This window comes from Opisthocomus hoazin, chromosome 7 (assembly GCF_030867145.1).
Source record: "Opisthocomus hoazin isolate bOpiHoa1 chromosome 7, bOpiHoa1.hap1, whole genome shotgun sequence".
NCBI classification, from domain to species: domain Eukaryota; kingdom Metazoa; phylum Chordata; class Aves; order Opisthocomiformes; family Opisthocomidae; genus Opisthocomus; species Opisthocomus hoazin.
In genome coordinates, this window is record NC_134420.1 from 13,581,672 (window position 1) to 13,596,881 (window position 15,210).

A 15,210-nucleotide genomic window follows, 5' to 3' on the forward strand; every position below is an offset into this window, starting at 1 on the left:
AAAAAAGTGTGAAGTCTATTATAGACTGGAAATAGTAATGAATTTCTCTAAGTTCTGCAGGATCAAAAGGCCTATTCATTTAACTGGGATATATAATTATAAAGGAACTTAAGTTAAAATTTACTAGTGATTATGTCCCTAGGAGAGTTTTTTATTCTTTTAGAACTTTTTTTGTTACATTGTAGAGAATTGGAAGAGAAATAAATTAGTCTGCAATTAATGAAACTTCTTTGTGCATGATTTTTCCGTTTAATGGAATACGGTGTGGTTTGTTAATTTAGATAAAATGTACTACTTTTCTCTGTCAGGTTTCTGGTCTTAGCGACCAAAATACTTTCCTTTACCTGAGTTTGAATTCTGTTATTTTATTCCTGTTGAAGCTGGTAATAAAACGGTTATGAGTTTCAACAGAAACTGCATACAGCCCTTTTAATATGTTCCTATATTTTTCTGATTTGGATGCATATTATTGTATTGTACAGAGATGTAACACTTAATAGAATTTAAAGTGAAATGCAATGGCAGTTTGTGGATTCTAAATGCTGTTTTCACCAATGCTTCTGGAGGCCAGGGAAGAGAAAAGTTTGTTTTAAATTATATTATCTTCCCTCCCCCCCCCCTTTTTTTTTATGTAGCTGTGTATGCCTAAAGGGCTTGCTTTCAAGACACAAGCAGATTCCAGAGAACCTCAGTTCCACTCTTTTATTATTACTCGTGAAGATGGCTCACGGACATTTGGATTTTCTCTCACCTTTTTTGAAGAAGTTACTAGCAAACAGATCTGCAGTGCAATGCAGACGCTGTATCATATGCACAATGCCGAGTATGACATACTTCATACTCCACCCACAAATGACAAAGATAGCTGTAGCAGCACTGGAGACTGCAATGGCACTTCTATTTCAAAGCTACAGCGTTTTAACTCCTATGACATCAGCAGAGACACACTCTATGTCTCAAAGTGCATCTGTCTGATTACTCCAATGTCTTTCATGAAAGCTTGTAAGAAAGTACTAGAACAACTTCACCGAGCAGTGACTTCACCTCAGCCACCACCTTTACCTTTAGAAAGCTACATCTACAATATTCTCTATGAGGTTCCTCTTCCTCCAGCAGGAAGGTCGTTAAAATTTTCAGGTGTTTATGGACCAATTATCTGCCAGCGGCCAAGCACCAGTGAACTACCATTGTTTGATTTTCCAGTTAAAGAAGTTTTTGAATTGCTTGGAGTAGAAAATGTGGTTCAACTCTTCACCTGTGCCCTCTTGGAATTTCAGATACTGCTTTATTCACAACGTGAGTACTTGACTTTCGTTATCTAGTAGTTGTACTGGCACAAGGTCTTTTCATTTCTTGAATTTTAAAAAACACATAAATAACAGAATAGCTGCATTAAAGTGGCATTAGTATGCTAATGCAATCAGGCTGATCTATGTGCAGGTTTTAATATAAAGAAAAGAATTGGAGTTGCAAAAGAGAGCATTGCATTGGCTCCTGTTTTTAAACACCTAAACTTAAATTTTGGGCTTTCACATGATCTCCTGTATTTGTGGCCTGACTGTCCCATTATTGTTGTCTTTGGAAACATTGTGCTGTTAGAGTAGTATGCCTCCTTCCATGTTCCTCTCCAGCTGCTTAGCTGAATTCCGTCCCATCTCTGCCAAACTGTCCATGCATTTTGACGACATGCATAGTTAATTATATATGATTCCAAAGAAGAGTTAATAATGCAAATATCATTTTCTCTTGGAGTACCCAAAGTCTCATTTCAGTTTTTACTTTGAAATAAAATTACATGAAATAAAGTTTTATTTGGCTAAATTTAAATTCCAAATCTCTGTTAAGGCCTCAGTTATTGCTTAAGTCATATAGGTAAAGCTTGCTTTGAAGAGGATAGGCAGCAACTAAGCTGAAATAGCATGTGTTTAACAATTAATAAGTAATGTGGTAGTGGTATCCATTTTCTGTCTTGAAATTTTTGAATACTGGGCTTCTTACTCTGCATGCTGTTACTCTTAACACAGAGTATGTGGAATTATACCAAAAGGTAGTTTTTCTACCTTTATTTTTGTCCTAAGCTTGCTAATGTTAGTCCAGACCCACTCATCCACAATAGTGTGGTCTAAAATAGACCAGCTGCATTTTGAACACTGTTTTATAATAATGGTAAAGCCTAGAAGACCCCAAGACAAATCTAGGGATAGTGCATGGATTTACAGAAATCTGTTTTTGGTTTTTTTCTTCCACTGAGCTGTCACTGAAATACGTAGACTAAAAATGGTAACTAGTTATAATATATAACCTGCAGTTATTAGCCACATTCTCCAAGCATGAAATACAAACATTTGTGTTAACTGTGTGTACATAGACTAAAGCCAAAGATGGATTTTGTGTGTATAGTCAAGGTGATTATAAGTGTATGATGGCAGCAGGGTGTTATGTCACAGTTGTGGCATTGTATAAACACTGTTAAGTACCAGAGGAAAAACTACACAGTAATTCAAACACAGTCAAAAAACCTTATTGTACTTCATAGTGGTTACTCTCTTGGTTTTAAAAAACAAATTGCTTATTATTCATAGAAAATCTACGAATACTTGCCTAGCAGACAAACTTCTTTGGTGGTTTCTCCAGAAATGGATTAAGCATTTATATGTCTGGGATTTAGAGAGAATTTGTTTATATGGGTATCTGTATTCCACCAGAGGAAGATTCAAGTGTCAGCTCTTCCATCTGAAGAAGAATGCAGTCCAGTTGGCCTGTAATTGTGTTTGAGACCTCATGTGGTGAAAGTGTGACTGCCTGGCTGGTTGGAAGCACCGCAAGAAAAGCGACACATGGATCACAGTATCAGAACAGTGTTCCTGATCTCTTATTGAGGCCATCGGGTTATAAGTACTCCCTTTTCCTGGCTGGAACTCAGCTCACTTCTGGCCTAGTCTTCTGTATTCTGGGTTCTCTGTCGAAGTCCTGTTAGTAGGTTCAGCTTTTTGTCTTGGACACTTTCCAAGGGTCTGGTCAGTGGCTAACTAAAGAAGCTTGAAATAGCTCTGGAACGCTTGAGTTTCTTGTTTACACGCACAGACATATGCAATTCAGATGGATCCATGCAGGATCTTTAGGACAGTTTCTGTCCACTGTTCCTCTGCCTCACCCCAAGCTTTGGCTGCTTTGAGCTGTGTTGCACTTTCTGGAAGTGTGTTGTCCTTCTCTATCAAGTTCTCACCTATAGTTTCTGGCTGAAAAGTCTTCTTGCAGTAGAAAAAGAATTTTAGTCATTTGCTGACTTTTAGCCCTCAGTTTTGGTGAACTCACTGTTGCAATGCCTTCTCAGTAATAGTAGCCATATTTTTTTTGAAATGTAGCTTCAAAGTACTTTCTGAGGGATCTAATCTATGACACTTTTTTTTTTATCTGCTGTTTTTTTGTAACACTTTGGTGCAGTTTGCTAATACTTACTTTGAATACTTTCAGAGCTTCTAGTGAGTTAATAACAGAAGATACTGCATACTACTGGCATTGTCAACAGTGAAGTTATGACTCTTCTAAAATGCTTTTGATAGATATGTATGTTATTTTTGTATTACTTGAAACGTGAGTGTGAAGTAATTTGAAGTTCCAGAAAGTCAACTTTTTCTTCCTGTAGCTTCTGTTTTTGTCTTTTATGACCATAGTATTGGTGAAGTGGAATATGCTTCTAATACATTCTGCTCTCTCTTCTGTGTGGTTCACTAACATCCATTTTTTGTAGTTTGTAAAACAGGGAATACTGAGTATAGATACAAATGATGGTGTACTCAGTTCTAAGTGGAATCAAAAATTGCTTGAACTTTTTCATAAGGGCTTGCTTGTGTTCTTGCGCATGCAGCAGTGTGAGGTCTAGGCTGTCCTTCAGAATATAAATCTTAAAATTTTTTTAATGTCCTTTGATTTTGTTAAATCTCTTGGTGCTCAAACCTGTTACAGTTGAGGTGGTTAGGATCATTTCTCGTTCTCTTAGGTTAGATGAGATTGTGATACTCGTGGAGTGGTTTTAGATTTAGAACGGTACGTGTCGAGATCAGAGGGGTTTGCTTGTAAGATTTACTTTTATAAAAAAAAAATAAAACCTCAAAACTCTTTGAGGACTTTGCTGCCAGATGCAATCCTTTTTAAAACAAACTATTTGGCGTTTTAAGTTGCACTCAGTCCTTGGAATAGGAGCAACTTCGCTTGGCAGTGAGTATGTGTTGCTTTAAGATTCCTTTGACATGTTTCTGACTTTATGCTTCTGGAAATTCTTCTTTTGTCTCACTATGTTGGCACAGATGGTATGTTTTGGATCAGTGTAAGCCAAATGTAGGGAATTAATTCCTTGATTTGATTGCCCTCTTCAGAGAGTTGTCTCCTGTTTAGCAAAGTGTTAGAGGAATGCAAGTGCCTAAAAGTGAAGAATCTGAAGCTGCTCTTAGTGCTGAGCCAGTGCTGAGGAACTCTGGCAAAGAGACAGGTGGTGCAGAAGGAGGCCTTCAGTAGTGCCCTCACCAGACTATTCTGCAGGAACTGGTTTGCATTTCTGCAATTTATGTTGCTCGTGTATCATTGAAATAGACTTACTCCTTATCTCTGTAGAGCACCTAGAGCTCTTCTGAAAAGTGTGCTCTGGGTTAAGACAGCTCTGAAATTTGCTTGCAGGAGATTTTCTAAACAGCTAAAAACAATAAAAGGAGAAATATAATGCACCACTGCCACAGACTGTGATCTTTTTATTTTCTGGGTATTTGCTGTGTGATGTCGTTTTTAAGTACAAATAAAGTGGGGTTTTTTTTTCTCCTTTGCTTTGCTTTTGAATCACTTCTCACAATCTTTCATTCACTCTGGAGGTTTAAATTATTAGTTGTATTTCTTTGCAGTATTAATCCCATGTTGCCCAACTCTGATATCTGACGTAGGATGTTTTCTTCTTACGCCTCCAGTGATTTAGGAAACATGCTGCTTGATGCAGGGATCTTTAATCAGTCTGTCAGAGAAAAGAACTTTGATGCACTGCTTCTACTAACCACAGTTCTCGCTTACTGCAGTTACAGGTTTTTTGAAGTAAAAGGCCCAATTAAAGAAATGTATGTTATTCTCTAAGGAGTCTGACATACTGAGTACCGTGCTCAGAAAAATTTGTTGAAAAATGTTTCTTTTACACCATACTTTCTGCTACGAACAGGCATGTCTAAAGGGAACTCTCTGGGCAATGCTTTATTCTGGTGGCTCAACTGCATTTCTTGCTACTTGTCCATAGGGACTGCGTATGTATTTTTTTCCCCTTCAGATTAAAGAGAAACTTCATCCTGGCAAGTAGCCCATCTTTCCAGTTTATCTGTATACTTCCTGAAGATCTCCAAACTCATCTGTAGTAGTGGTCCTCCACAGCAATATGGAAGTTGCATGTGGAGTGGAAATTACTTAACAAATACAACAGTATTTCACTGTGATCTATTAAGTAGGAAGATTAAAAGGAATAAATATTCTAGAATGTGATCGTGTAATGATTTTAAATTTGGCCAATTCAGACAGTTTCTGTAGGCACTTGATAGACTTCTCTCTGGTAGAATATGAGAATGGAGAGGTGGAATCCTGGTTCTTAGGGCTGCCACGTTCTTCCCATCCTGCTCCTCTCTTTCCAAACGCAAGACCTCTCAGTTCTTCTTTTTCGTGGATTTCCTTGCTTTTTACAGATCAACAAAAATGTCTAGATGTACTAGGTATAGATAAATACTAGCATAAAGAAGTTCTTATACACACTTTAAGGGATAAGGTATTTTACCTACAGTAATTTTCTTAGAAGTACAAATCAGCCTCTGTGTTCTTAAGTGGCCATATTAAAAAGTAGCAGATTTTCTTTTCTTTGCAGATCGATCGATCAGTCAAGTACTTTCCAAACTAGTAGCGCACTAGTGGTAAGTCATTTTTTCCTTACCAGTGCTCTTGTACAATACAAGTCCAAAAGACTCTGTGTCATTTTCACCAGAATAAGCATATCCTGGTTGCAAAAACAAGAGCAAGACCACTACTGACGTGCTTCTTCCCTCTTTTAATTTTTTTGTTACTATTATTTTTAAATCTTATGTAATAGTTTGGTACTAGATGTGTGCTTCCTTCTTTTTTTAAAACCAGAAAAACTCCATACTCTCTCAGGATGGGTATAGTGTAAGAAAACATTTAAATTATTTTGGTTTATGTTTGCAGGCTTCTTGCCTCTGTCCTTGCTTGTTGCCAACAGCTGCTGACTAGCATAAATCCTGCAGAATGTGGTCATTGTTAATTGCAGGCTGTGACCATGCACGCCAAGTATTTGGGAATGGTTTAAGCCATGTGGATATCCAGGATCAGAGAGCTGCATTTGCAGATAATTCGATTGCAGGAAGTAGCTGCTGAGTGGATAGAAATTCTGAATTATTGATGTTACTTTGTAATTAATTTGAAAGGCTAATAGTAAAGTTAGCTTGATGACAGGGAGAGAAGTTGTATTTAAATTAGGCAGCAGGATTAGACAGGGGGGATTTGTATAGTAGGAAAACACTGTTTCTGTTCTGAGACTTGTTCTTCTGAATAAACAGGCCTGAATATGAACCAGCTGGAATGTTTGTGTATCTGTGGCTACATTTAAAGTTCCTTTTAAAGCTGAAGAAAATAGGGTATGGAATGGATTCTTTTTCTTCCCAAAGCTTACCATTAATTCGTCACTTCTTTGCAGTCAGGCTGTGATTAAAGCTGCAAACCAGTAAGTAATTGTGTAGGCAGAAACTGGTGTCCAGGCAGAATTGGGGAGTGCTACTGGTGATGTTCATTCTTCCTTAATGTGTATCAGTCCAAGTAAGCTTTTGGCAAAAACTTTGAACTGTTTAAGATATTCTGTCTGGTTTTGATTGAAGGCTCCTTCAGTCACAATAGATCTACTGTGGGGCAGTGACAAGTAGCTCTGTGCAGTAACCTTTTCCACCAGTAGAGCTTGATCTGAAAAGAAATATCAAAACCCTCGATTGCAGAATTATGACTGATGTTAGCAAAACTTGTGCTGAGTTCCTCTTGGGTTGTGGGACTCTTTCTAGACCCCAAACTCTGCAACTTTGACTTCAAAGAAGATCAATTGTGAATGCCAAGAACTGAATTTCTTGGCCCTCTGTCTTCTGCTGTCTGAAGTCTGAGTGGAGGGTGGTGGTGGCTAAAGGGTAGATTTAAAGCCATGACCTTAGAAAGTGCACAGTTAAGCTTTAATTTTCTCCAAAGTGTTTGTTTAGAACAAATATTATTTTTGCAGTTTCCATTTGCACTCCTCAACAGTGTGCGACAGCTTCAGAAACCTCAACACCTGAACCTGTGCATTCAAGTGCCTTTTCCAGTTTCAGTGTCTAAAGTTTTATGAACATATTAGGAAAAGACATGCATACCCCACACCTCAACACACAGATGAAGGATACTAATTTTTTTTTTCCCTCCCTTACTCCTATTCTCCCCCACCCCTTTCCTGGCTGGAATTGGATATTGTTGCAGTATTGTTATAGCTTGACTGATGGTAGGAATTGTCATAGTCTTGTGAGCTTGTTTTGTACTCTTTCCAGCCTGGCAGCTTGAAACCATTCTGAATGTCTGTATTAGACCACATGCTCTGAGTTCATCTGGCGTTACCTCCTCCTTTACAGTGCAGTGATATAAAAAAGACATTAAAGATGATTCTGTTGCATATAAGAGGAGAGCGAGGTTTTGGCCCAGCATACTGCAACATTAGCTGCTCTAGCCGCCAGGGCTGAATAGAAAGATCTTTTGGTATGCATGTTGCACAGGTGCATTTAGCACTGCTGTTAACGACTCATCTCCTCCTAGAATTTTTTAAATTTAAAAGAGACTTTGGTCATACCTTGCAAAGGATAAGCGAAGCTGGTCCTTTCTGTTTTTTACACAGTTATTTCAGTCACACTGTTGGGTTGGCTACTATACAGCATGCTTTGTAGACATTTAAACACTGTTTTAAAATGTGTTAATCTGAGAGATACCTCTTATGGTTTGGCTGCGGCAGGCAACAAAAGTGCCATGCGGCTGCCCCTCCCCCCGCCGGGGTGCGGAGGAGAATGGAAAGAAACAGGCAGAAACCGGTGGGTCGGGATAAGGGCAGTTTAACAGAACAGCAAACAAAGGGAACAGTAACAACAACAATACAGATAAGGAGAATACACAACACAAACCGCACAGCCCAGAGAGCCGCTCTCCTGGACCGGACCGGCGCTGTGCGTTCCCGAGCCACGAGTGAGTTCGTGACGCCCAGCTCCCCCCCACCGGAACCCAGCATGATGGCACTTGGTATGGAATACCCTGCTCTGGGGTCAGCCTGCCCGGCTGTGTCCCTTCCTGGCTTCTGGTGAAAATTAACCCTGTCCTGGCCAAACCCAGGACATTATCCACCCCTTATTCCATACCATCTATGTCATGGCCAGGTCCCTCATTGTCCAGTTGATCACCACCACTTCTGTCCCCAGATGTCATTCCTTTAGTCTGTGGATCATCACTCTAAAGTGTCCATTGAGTTCATTTAATCCATGAGTTCGGGCTCCATCTGTCGTTATGGTCTTCCGTGGCAAGGGAGCTGATGTGTGGTGATGGGTGGTCACTTGCTGTATCTGGTGCAGCCTGTGCCCACAGTCTGCAGGAGATGTTGATCTTGATGAAGTTGCTGGGTGCCAGTTGTTGAAAACCAGGTCCAGTCCCATCATCGCTGTGCACTGCTAGGTTACATCAAAAAGTCCATCCTTCTTTAATCTGGACGATTCTCACTATGATACTACTGGTATAATATAATAACAGTTATAACAGTGATAACAGACAGTGACAGGGTTATTTAACAATTAACTTAATACAATTTATTTATGGACTATTCTCCCCCAAAATCAAATCCCCATGAGGTACACATCGGACTTCCCCATCCTTCTGCACTACCCACCAGGTACATGCAGGTCCTTGAGCAAAAGCAATCCTGTGGACGGGCTTTCCTTTGCCCGAGGCAGGACTAACCCAAACTGTCTTCCCTAACATGTTCTGCATGTGCACTACGGGGACTTCATCCCCTTCTATGGGGCGCTGAGGTTTTGCTTGGGCAGGACCAGCCCGGTTGGTGGATGCTCTGGTGTTAACCAACCAGGTGGCCTTTACTAAATGAGTATCCCAATTTTTGAAAGTCCCCACCCCCCCCTTGCCCTCAAAGTGGTTTTTAGCAGCCCATTGTACTGTTCGATCTTTCCAGAGGCTGGTGCATGGTAGGAGATGTGATACACCCACTCAATACCATGTTCTTTGGCCCAGGTGTCTGACGCTGTTACAAAAGTGAGTCCCGTTGTCCGACTCAATTCTTTCGGGAGTGCCATGTTGCCACAGGACTTGTTTTTCTAGGCCCAGGATGGTATTCCGGGCGGTGGCATGGGACACAGGGTAGGTTTCCGGCCATCCGGTGGTGGCCTCCACCGTTGTGAGCACATAGCGCTTGCCTTGGCGGGTTTGTGGCAGTGTGATGTAGTCAATCTGCCAAGCCTCCCCATATTTATATTTTAGCCATCATCCTCCGTACCACTGAGGCTTTACCTGCTTGGCTTGCTTGATTGCAGCGCATGTCTCACATTCATGGATAACCTGTGCGATGGTGTCCATGGTCAAGTCCACCCCTCGGTCACGAGCCCATCTGTATGTTGCGTCTCTTCCTTGGTGGCCCGAGGTGTCATGGGCCCACCAAGCTATAAACAGTTCACCCTTATGTCGCCAGTCCAGATCCACCTGAGCCACTTCAATCTTGGCAGCTTGATCCACTTGCTGGTTGTTTTGATATTCCTCAGTGGCCCGACTCTTAGGGACGTGGGTGTCCATGTGACAGACTTTTCCAACCAACTGCTCCAGACGGGCAGCAATATCTTGCCACAATGGGGCAGCCCAGATAGGTTTGCCTCTGCGCTGCCAGTTGTTCTTCTTCCATTGGTGCAGCCACCCCCACAAGGCATTGGCCACCATCCAGGAGTCGGTGTAAAGATAGAGCACTGGCCATTTCTCTTGGCTGGCGATGTCTAAAGCGAGCTGGATGGCTTACACCTCTGCAAACTGGCTTGACTCACCTTCTCCCTCTGCAGTTTCTGCGACTGGACTCCATACAGCAGCCTTCCACCTCCGCTGCTTCCCCACAATGCGACAGGACCCATCCGTGAACAGGGCATCCTGTTTCTTATCTTCTGGCAGCTTGTTATACAGTGGGGCCTCTTCAGCATGTGTCACCTCCTCCTCTGGCAATGCTCCAAAATCTTTGCCTTCTGGCCAGTCCATGATTACCTCCAGAATTCCTGGGCGACTGGGGTTTCCCATTCAGGCCTGCTGTGTGATCAGCGCGACCCACTTACTCCATGTAGCATCGGTGGCATGATGCATAGAGGGGACCCTCTCTTTGAACATCCAGCCCAGGACCGGCAGTCGTGGTGCTAGGAGGAGCTGTGCTTCAGTGCCGACCACTTCTGAAGCAGCTCGAACGCCTTCATGTGCTGCCAGAATCTCTTTTTCAGTGGGAGTATAGCGGGCCTCTGATCCTTTGTATCCCTGGCTCCAGAACCCCAGGGGTCGACCTCGAGTCTCCCCTGGTGCTTTCTGCCAGAGACTCCAGGTTGGGCCGTTCTGCCCGGCTGCGGTGTAGAGCACGTTTTTAACATCTTGCCCCGACCGGACTGCACCAAGGGCTACGGCATGAACTACCTCCCGTTTAATTTGTTCAAATGCCTGTCATTGCTCAGGGCCCCATTCAAAATCATTCTTCTTCCGGGTCACGTGGTACAGAGGACTTACAATCTGGCTGTAATTTGGGATGTGCATCCTCCAAAAACCTACAACACTCAGGAAGGCCTGTGCTTCCTTTTTGGTGGTTGGTGGAGACATAGCTGCTATTTTGTTGATGACATCCATTGGGATTTGACAGCGCCCATCCTGCCATTTTATTCCCAAAAACTGGATCTCTTGCGCAGGTCCCTTGACTTTACTTCGCTTAATGGCGAAAGCGGCTTTCAGAAGGATCTGAACTATTTTCTCCCCTTTCTCAAAAACTTCCTCCGCGGTGTCACCCCATACAATGATGTTATCGATGTACTGCAGATGTTCTGGAGCTTCACCCTTTTCCAGTGCAGTCTGGATTAGTCCATGGCAAATGTTGGGACTGTGTTTCCACCCCTGGGGCAGTCGATTCCAGGTGTACTGGATGCCCCTCCAGGTGAAAGCAAATTGTGGCCTGCACTCTGCTGCCAAAGGGATGGAGAAGAATGCATTAGCAATGTCCATTGTAGCATACCACTTGGCTGCCTTTGAGTCCAGCTGATATTGAAGTTCTAGCATGTCTGGCACGACAGCACTCAGCGGTGGTGTGACTTCATTCAGGCCACAGTAGTCTATTGTCAGTCTCCACTCTCCAGCAGATTTTCTCACTGGCCATATGGGACTATTAAAGGGTGAGCGAGTTTTGCTGATCACTCCTTGACTCTCCAGCTGGCGGATCAGCTGATGAATGGGGAGAAGGGAGTCTTGGTTAGTGTGATATTGTCACCGGTGCACTGTTGTGGTTGCAATGGGTACCTGTTGTTCTTCAACCCTCAGCAACCCCACAACAGAAGGATCCTCCGAGAGACCAGGCAAAATGGACAGCTGTTTAATTTCTTCTGCCTCCAAAGCAGCTATGCCAAAAGCCCACCGAATACCCCCTTGTGTCCTTGAAATAACCTCTCCTGAGGTAGTCTATCCCAAGGATGCACGGAGCCTCGGGGCCAGTTACAATGGGGTGCTTCTGCCACTCCTTCCCAGTGAGGCTCACTTCAGCCTCCAATATACTCAGCTCTTGGGACCCCCCTGTCACTCCCGAAATGCAAATGGACTCTGACCCTTTGAAATCTGATGGCATTAAAGTACACAGTGCACCAGTGTCCACTAGAGCTTTATACTCTTGTGGATCTGACGTGCCAGGCCACCGAATCCACACCGTCCAATAAAGGCGATTGTCCCTTTCCTCCAGCTGGCTGGAGGCAGGGCCCCTCTAATCCTGGTCAGAGAATTTGCTGCTCACCTGATGTAAGAATGACTTGGAGGTCCCCTCCAGAGGATCGGAATCAAGATCAAACTGTCTGCCTGGTCTGGAGAGCTGGCTGCTGGAAACTGCAGCAGCATTTTTCCTAGCAGAATCTGCTTTTTTGATTGTTTTACCTCGCAACTCACACACTCGTGCCTCTAGGGTTGAGGTAGGTTTTCCATCCCACTTCCTCATGGCCTCTCCATTGTCACGCAGGTAAAACCACAGGGTGCCCCATGGTGTGTAGCCTCTGTATTCTCTCTCCTGAGCAGAGAAACGCTTGCCGCTAATGGCTGAGATGCTGGCCTGTACAGGTGGGGAGTAGGACATATTCTTTTCTAGTCGCTTGACCAGTTTCTCCACAGCTGAGACAAGGGAGGAAGAGAGACTTTCCTCATATTGGCGGAGTCAGACAGCCACCTCATCCACTGCTGGTGCCTCTTTACCTTTCCAGTCTACTACTGCCAGCAAATTGGCATATGAGGATTGTGTGCTCCTCACAAACTTCCTCCACGTGGATTGTGAGCACTGGACTTCATCTGGGTCTGTGGGTACCTGCTCATCGTCTGTGTCATCTTTCCCGGAGCGATCTGCTTTCTTTACATCTTTCTTTAGTTTTACAGGGGTGACTGCTACCGGCACAGGTTGGTCATTGGGCTCAGCTGCGATACCTGCAGCTGGAGCTGGGGCTGGAGCAGCTGCCGTGCCCACCGGCGCAACCGGGGCCACCCCTGCGGCTGTGGCAGTGGCAGTGGTGGTGCCGGTCAGGGGGCTGTGACTGCCTGCTGGGCTGGAGGGGCTGCAGGGCCGGCTGGGGGGGCAGCGCCAGTTGCAGTGCATGCCGCTTCGTTTCCCCCCCTTTCCTCTTTAGGGCACTGAATCAGGTTGAACAGGGTTCGGTAGGTGTGGGCCAGACCCCAGCACATTGCGGTGATTTGTGTCTCTCTGGAGTTCCCAGGGTGGCAGCACACTTTTTTGAGGTGCTTTACTAGTTTGTCCGGATTCTGTACTTGCTCAGGGGTGAGTTTCAAAGACACTGGGGTGCCCACTGCCCTAGACACCTGCCTATGCCACTAGACACACCCAGCCACTCAGAGCTGTCCGGCCCCGGGGCAGTTCTCTGCAGGATGTTGCTAACTACCTGTTTAACCCTAAACAAAACCTGAAACCCATTCAGGAGGCATAACAGTAGGAGAGTGCTGGCCTAAGCATCCCACGGGTACTCAAAATTCTCAAAAGCTGTTAGGACCAGCCTAAAGGAGAGAGGGGGGGGTGAAAGAGTGGGGGAAGTATCCCCTATGGTTTTCCCCACAGACTGGGTTTGATTATTAACAAATTCTAAGACATAGGATCCAAGGTACGGAAATGACCGCAGTGTCACATGCAAATACAAGCCTAATTTCACGCACAGTGATGTTATCGTGTCATAAGTTGATATCATACAGTACAGCAAAATTGTCATCCTGATCCTTTTCCCCGAGGTAATGAACAACACGGCAGTGAATACATACAGCAAACACAGATTCAAATACCACAGCCATTTGATCAAAGTCAGAAACATTTTTTTACTGGCGACTATTTAACTAACACAATAAATGCGTATAATAAATTTTAACAAATATCTAAGAAAGCTGTTTCAACACACGCTGCTCAGCCCTGCCGTTATCCCCACCCCACGCTTAGGTGCCAAATTTAATGTTATGGTTTGGCTGCGGCCAGCAACAAAAGTGCCATGCGGCCGCCCCGAAAAAAAACAGGCAGAAAGTGGTGGGTTGGGATAAGGGCAGTTTAACAGAACAACAAACAAAGGGAACAGTAACAACGATACAGGTAAGGAGAAAACACAACACAAACCGCACAACCCAGAGAGCCGCTCTCATGAACCGGACCTGTGCCGCGCCTTCCCAAGCCACGAGTGAGTTTGTGATGCCCAGCCCCCCCCCCCCACTGGAACCCAGCATGATGGCACTTGGTATGGAATACCCTGCTCTGTTTGGCCAGGTTGGGTCAGCCTGCCCGGCTGTGTCTCTTCCTGGCTTCTGGTGAAAATTAACCCTGTCCTGGCTGAACCCAGGACAATACCAGATGCCTTGGGTTGCATCCAGGGCTTCTGTAGAAAGCCATGAGCACAGAGAAAAGAAATTATTTCCGAGGTGTTTCTTAGCTGATTGCAATACTGCTTCCATACTCAAACTGATGTTCCTTGTACCCCTGGTGTAGGTAGCAGAGGGTGACTTAATGGATGCTAAAACTCAATTTGCTCATTTCCATTTGGCTTGTAGAATGACCTACCTTGCATTGAGCACTCTATGGTGTTTCAGCAAAACGTGCTTGGGTGTACAAGTCTGGGCTTTCATTAAGATGCTGCTGAGCTAGTACTGGGTTTTGTGGTTTCTGCTTTAAAGCAAGCTCTCATTTCTTTAACTTAGATTAATTTACTTAAAAATGTTTGTGAAAGAAATATTTTTTTCTTGATCTTTTTCAGATTATCAGAGACTGATGACTGTGGCAGAGACCATCACAGCACTAATGTTTCCATTTCAGTGGCAGCATGTGTATGTTCCTATCCTTCCAGCATCCCTCCTTCATTTTCTAGATGCTCCTGTCCCTTACCTCATGGGCTTGCACTCTAATGGGCTGGATGACCGGTCTAAACTGGAACTTCCTCAGGAGGTGAGAGGAGCTCATCCTGATTGATTAAATATTGTATGTGACTATGAGGAAAGTGAGGAATGAGCCAAAACACTAGTGCTAACTGTAACAGCCGTTGTGGAGTTCTTGCTGGCTCTAGTTTGGGATAGCTATTACTTTATTTTTTGGAGATGCTGGAGAGAATCTGGTAAAATAGATGAATAAACCCCTGTTTTGGAAATTGTATGCTCTTATAAAATTAAACTAACTTTACAGGTATTGATGCAGTAGAGTTACAAAAAAAACATTTTTGTGCTGCAAAACTTAGCAAAAAAGTGCAGTGTGATTTCACCAACTGTGGCCAGAAGGCCATAGAACTCCTTCTATATGGTGCCAAGTGAGCAAAGCTTGATTGGCGTCAGTGCTGTGCTTGGGCCAATTCCTGGCTCTGCGGGATTAGGCTGGGTTTCCCCTCACTG

At 43.8% G+C, this 15,210-nt stretch overlaps 1 protein-coding gene across 9 annotated transcripts in view; it reads left to right on the forward strand.

The window, feature by feature from the left end:
- DENND5A (DENN domain containing 5A) overlaps positions 1-15,210 on the forward strand; it is an 87,253-nt gene that overhangs the window by 25,717 nt on the left and 46,326 nt on the right. For 8 of the 9 annotated variants that reach the window (XM_075427025.1, XM_075427027.1, XM_075427026.1 and 5 more), the window contains 2 exons: positions 636-1,296; positions 14,586-14,773. In XM_075427025.1, coding sequence (XP_075283140.1) covers positions 636-1,296; positions 14,586-14,773 — 849 coding nt within the window. The remainder of the gene's footprint in view (positions 1-635; positions 1,297-14,585; positions 14,774-15,210) is intronic. The other variant, XM_075427023.1, reaches the window with a different exon arrangement.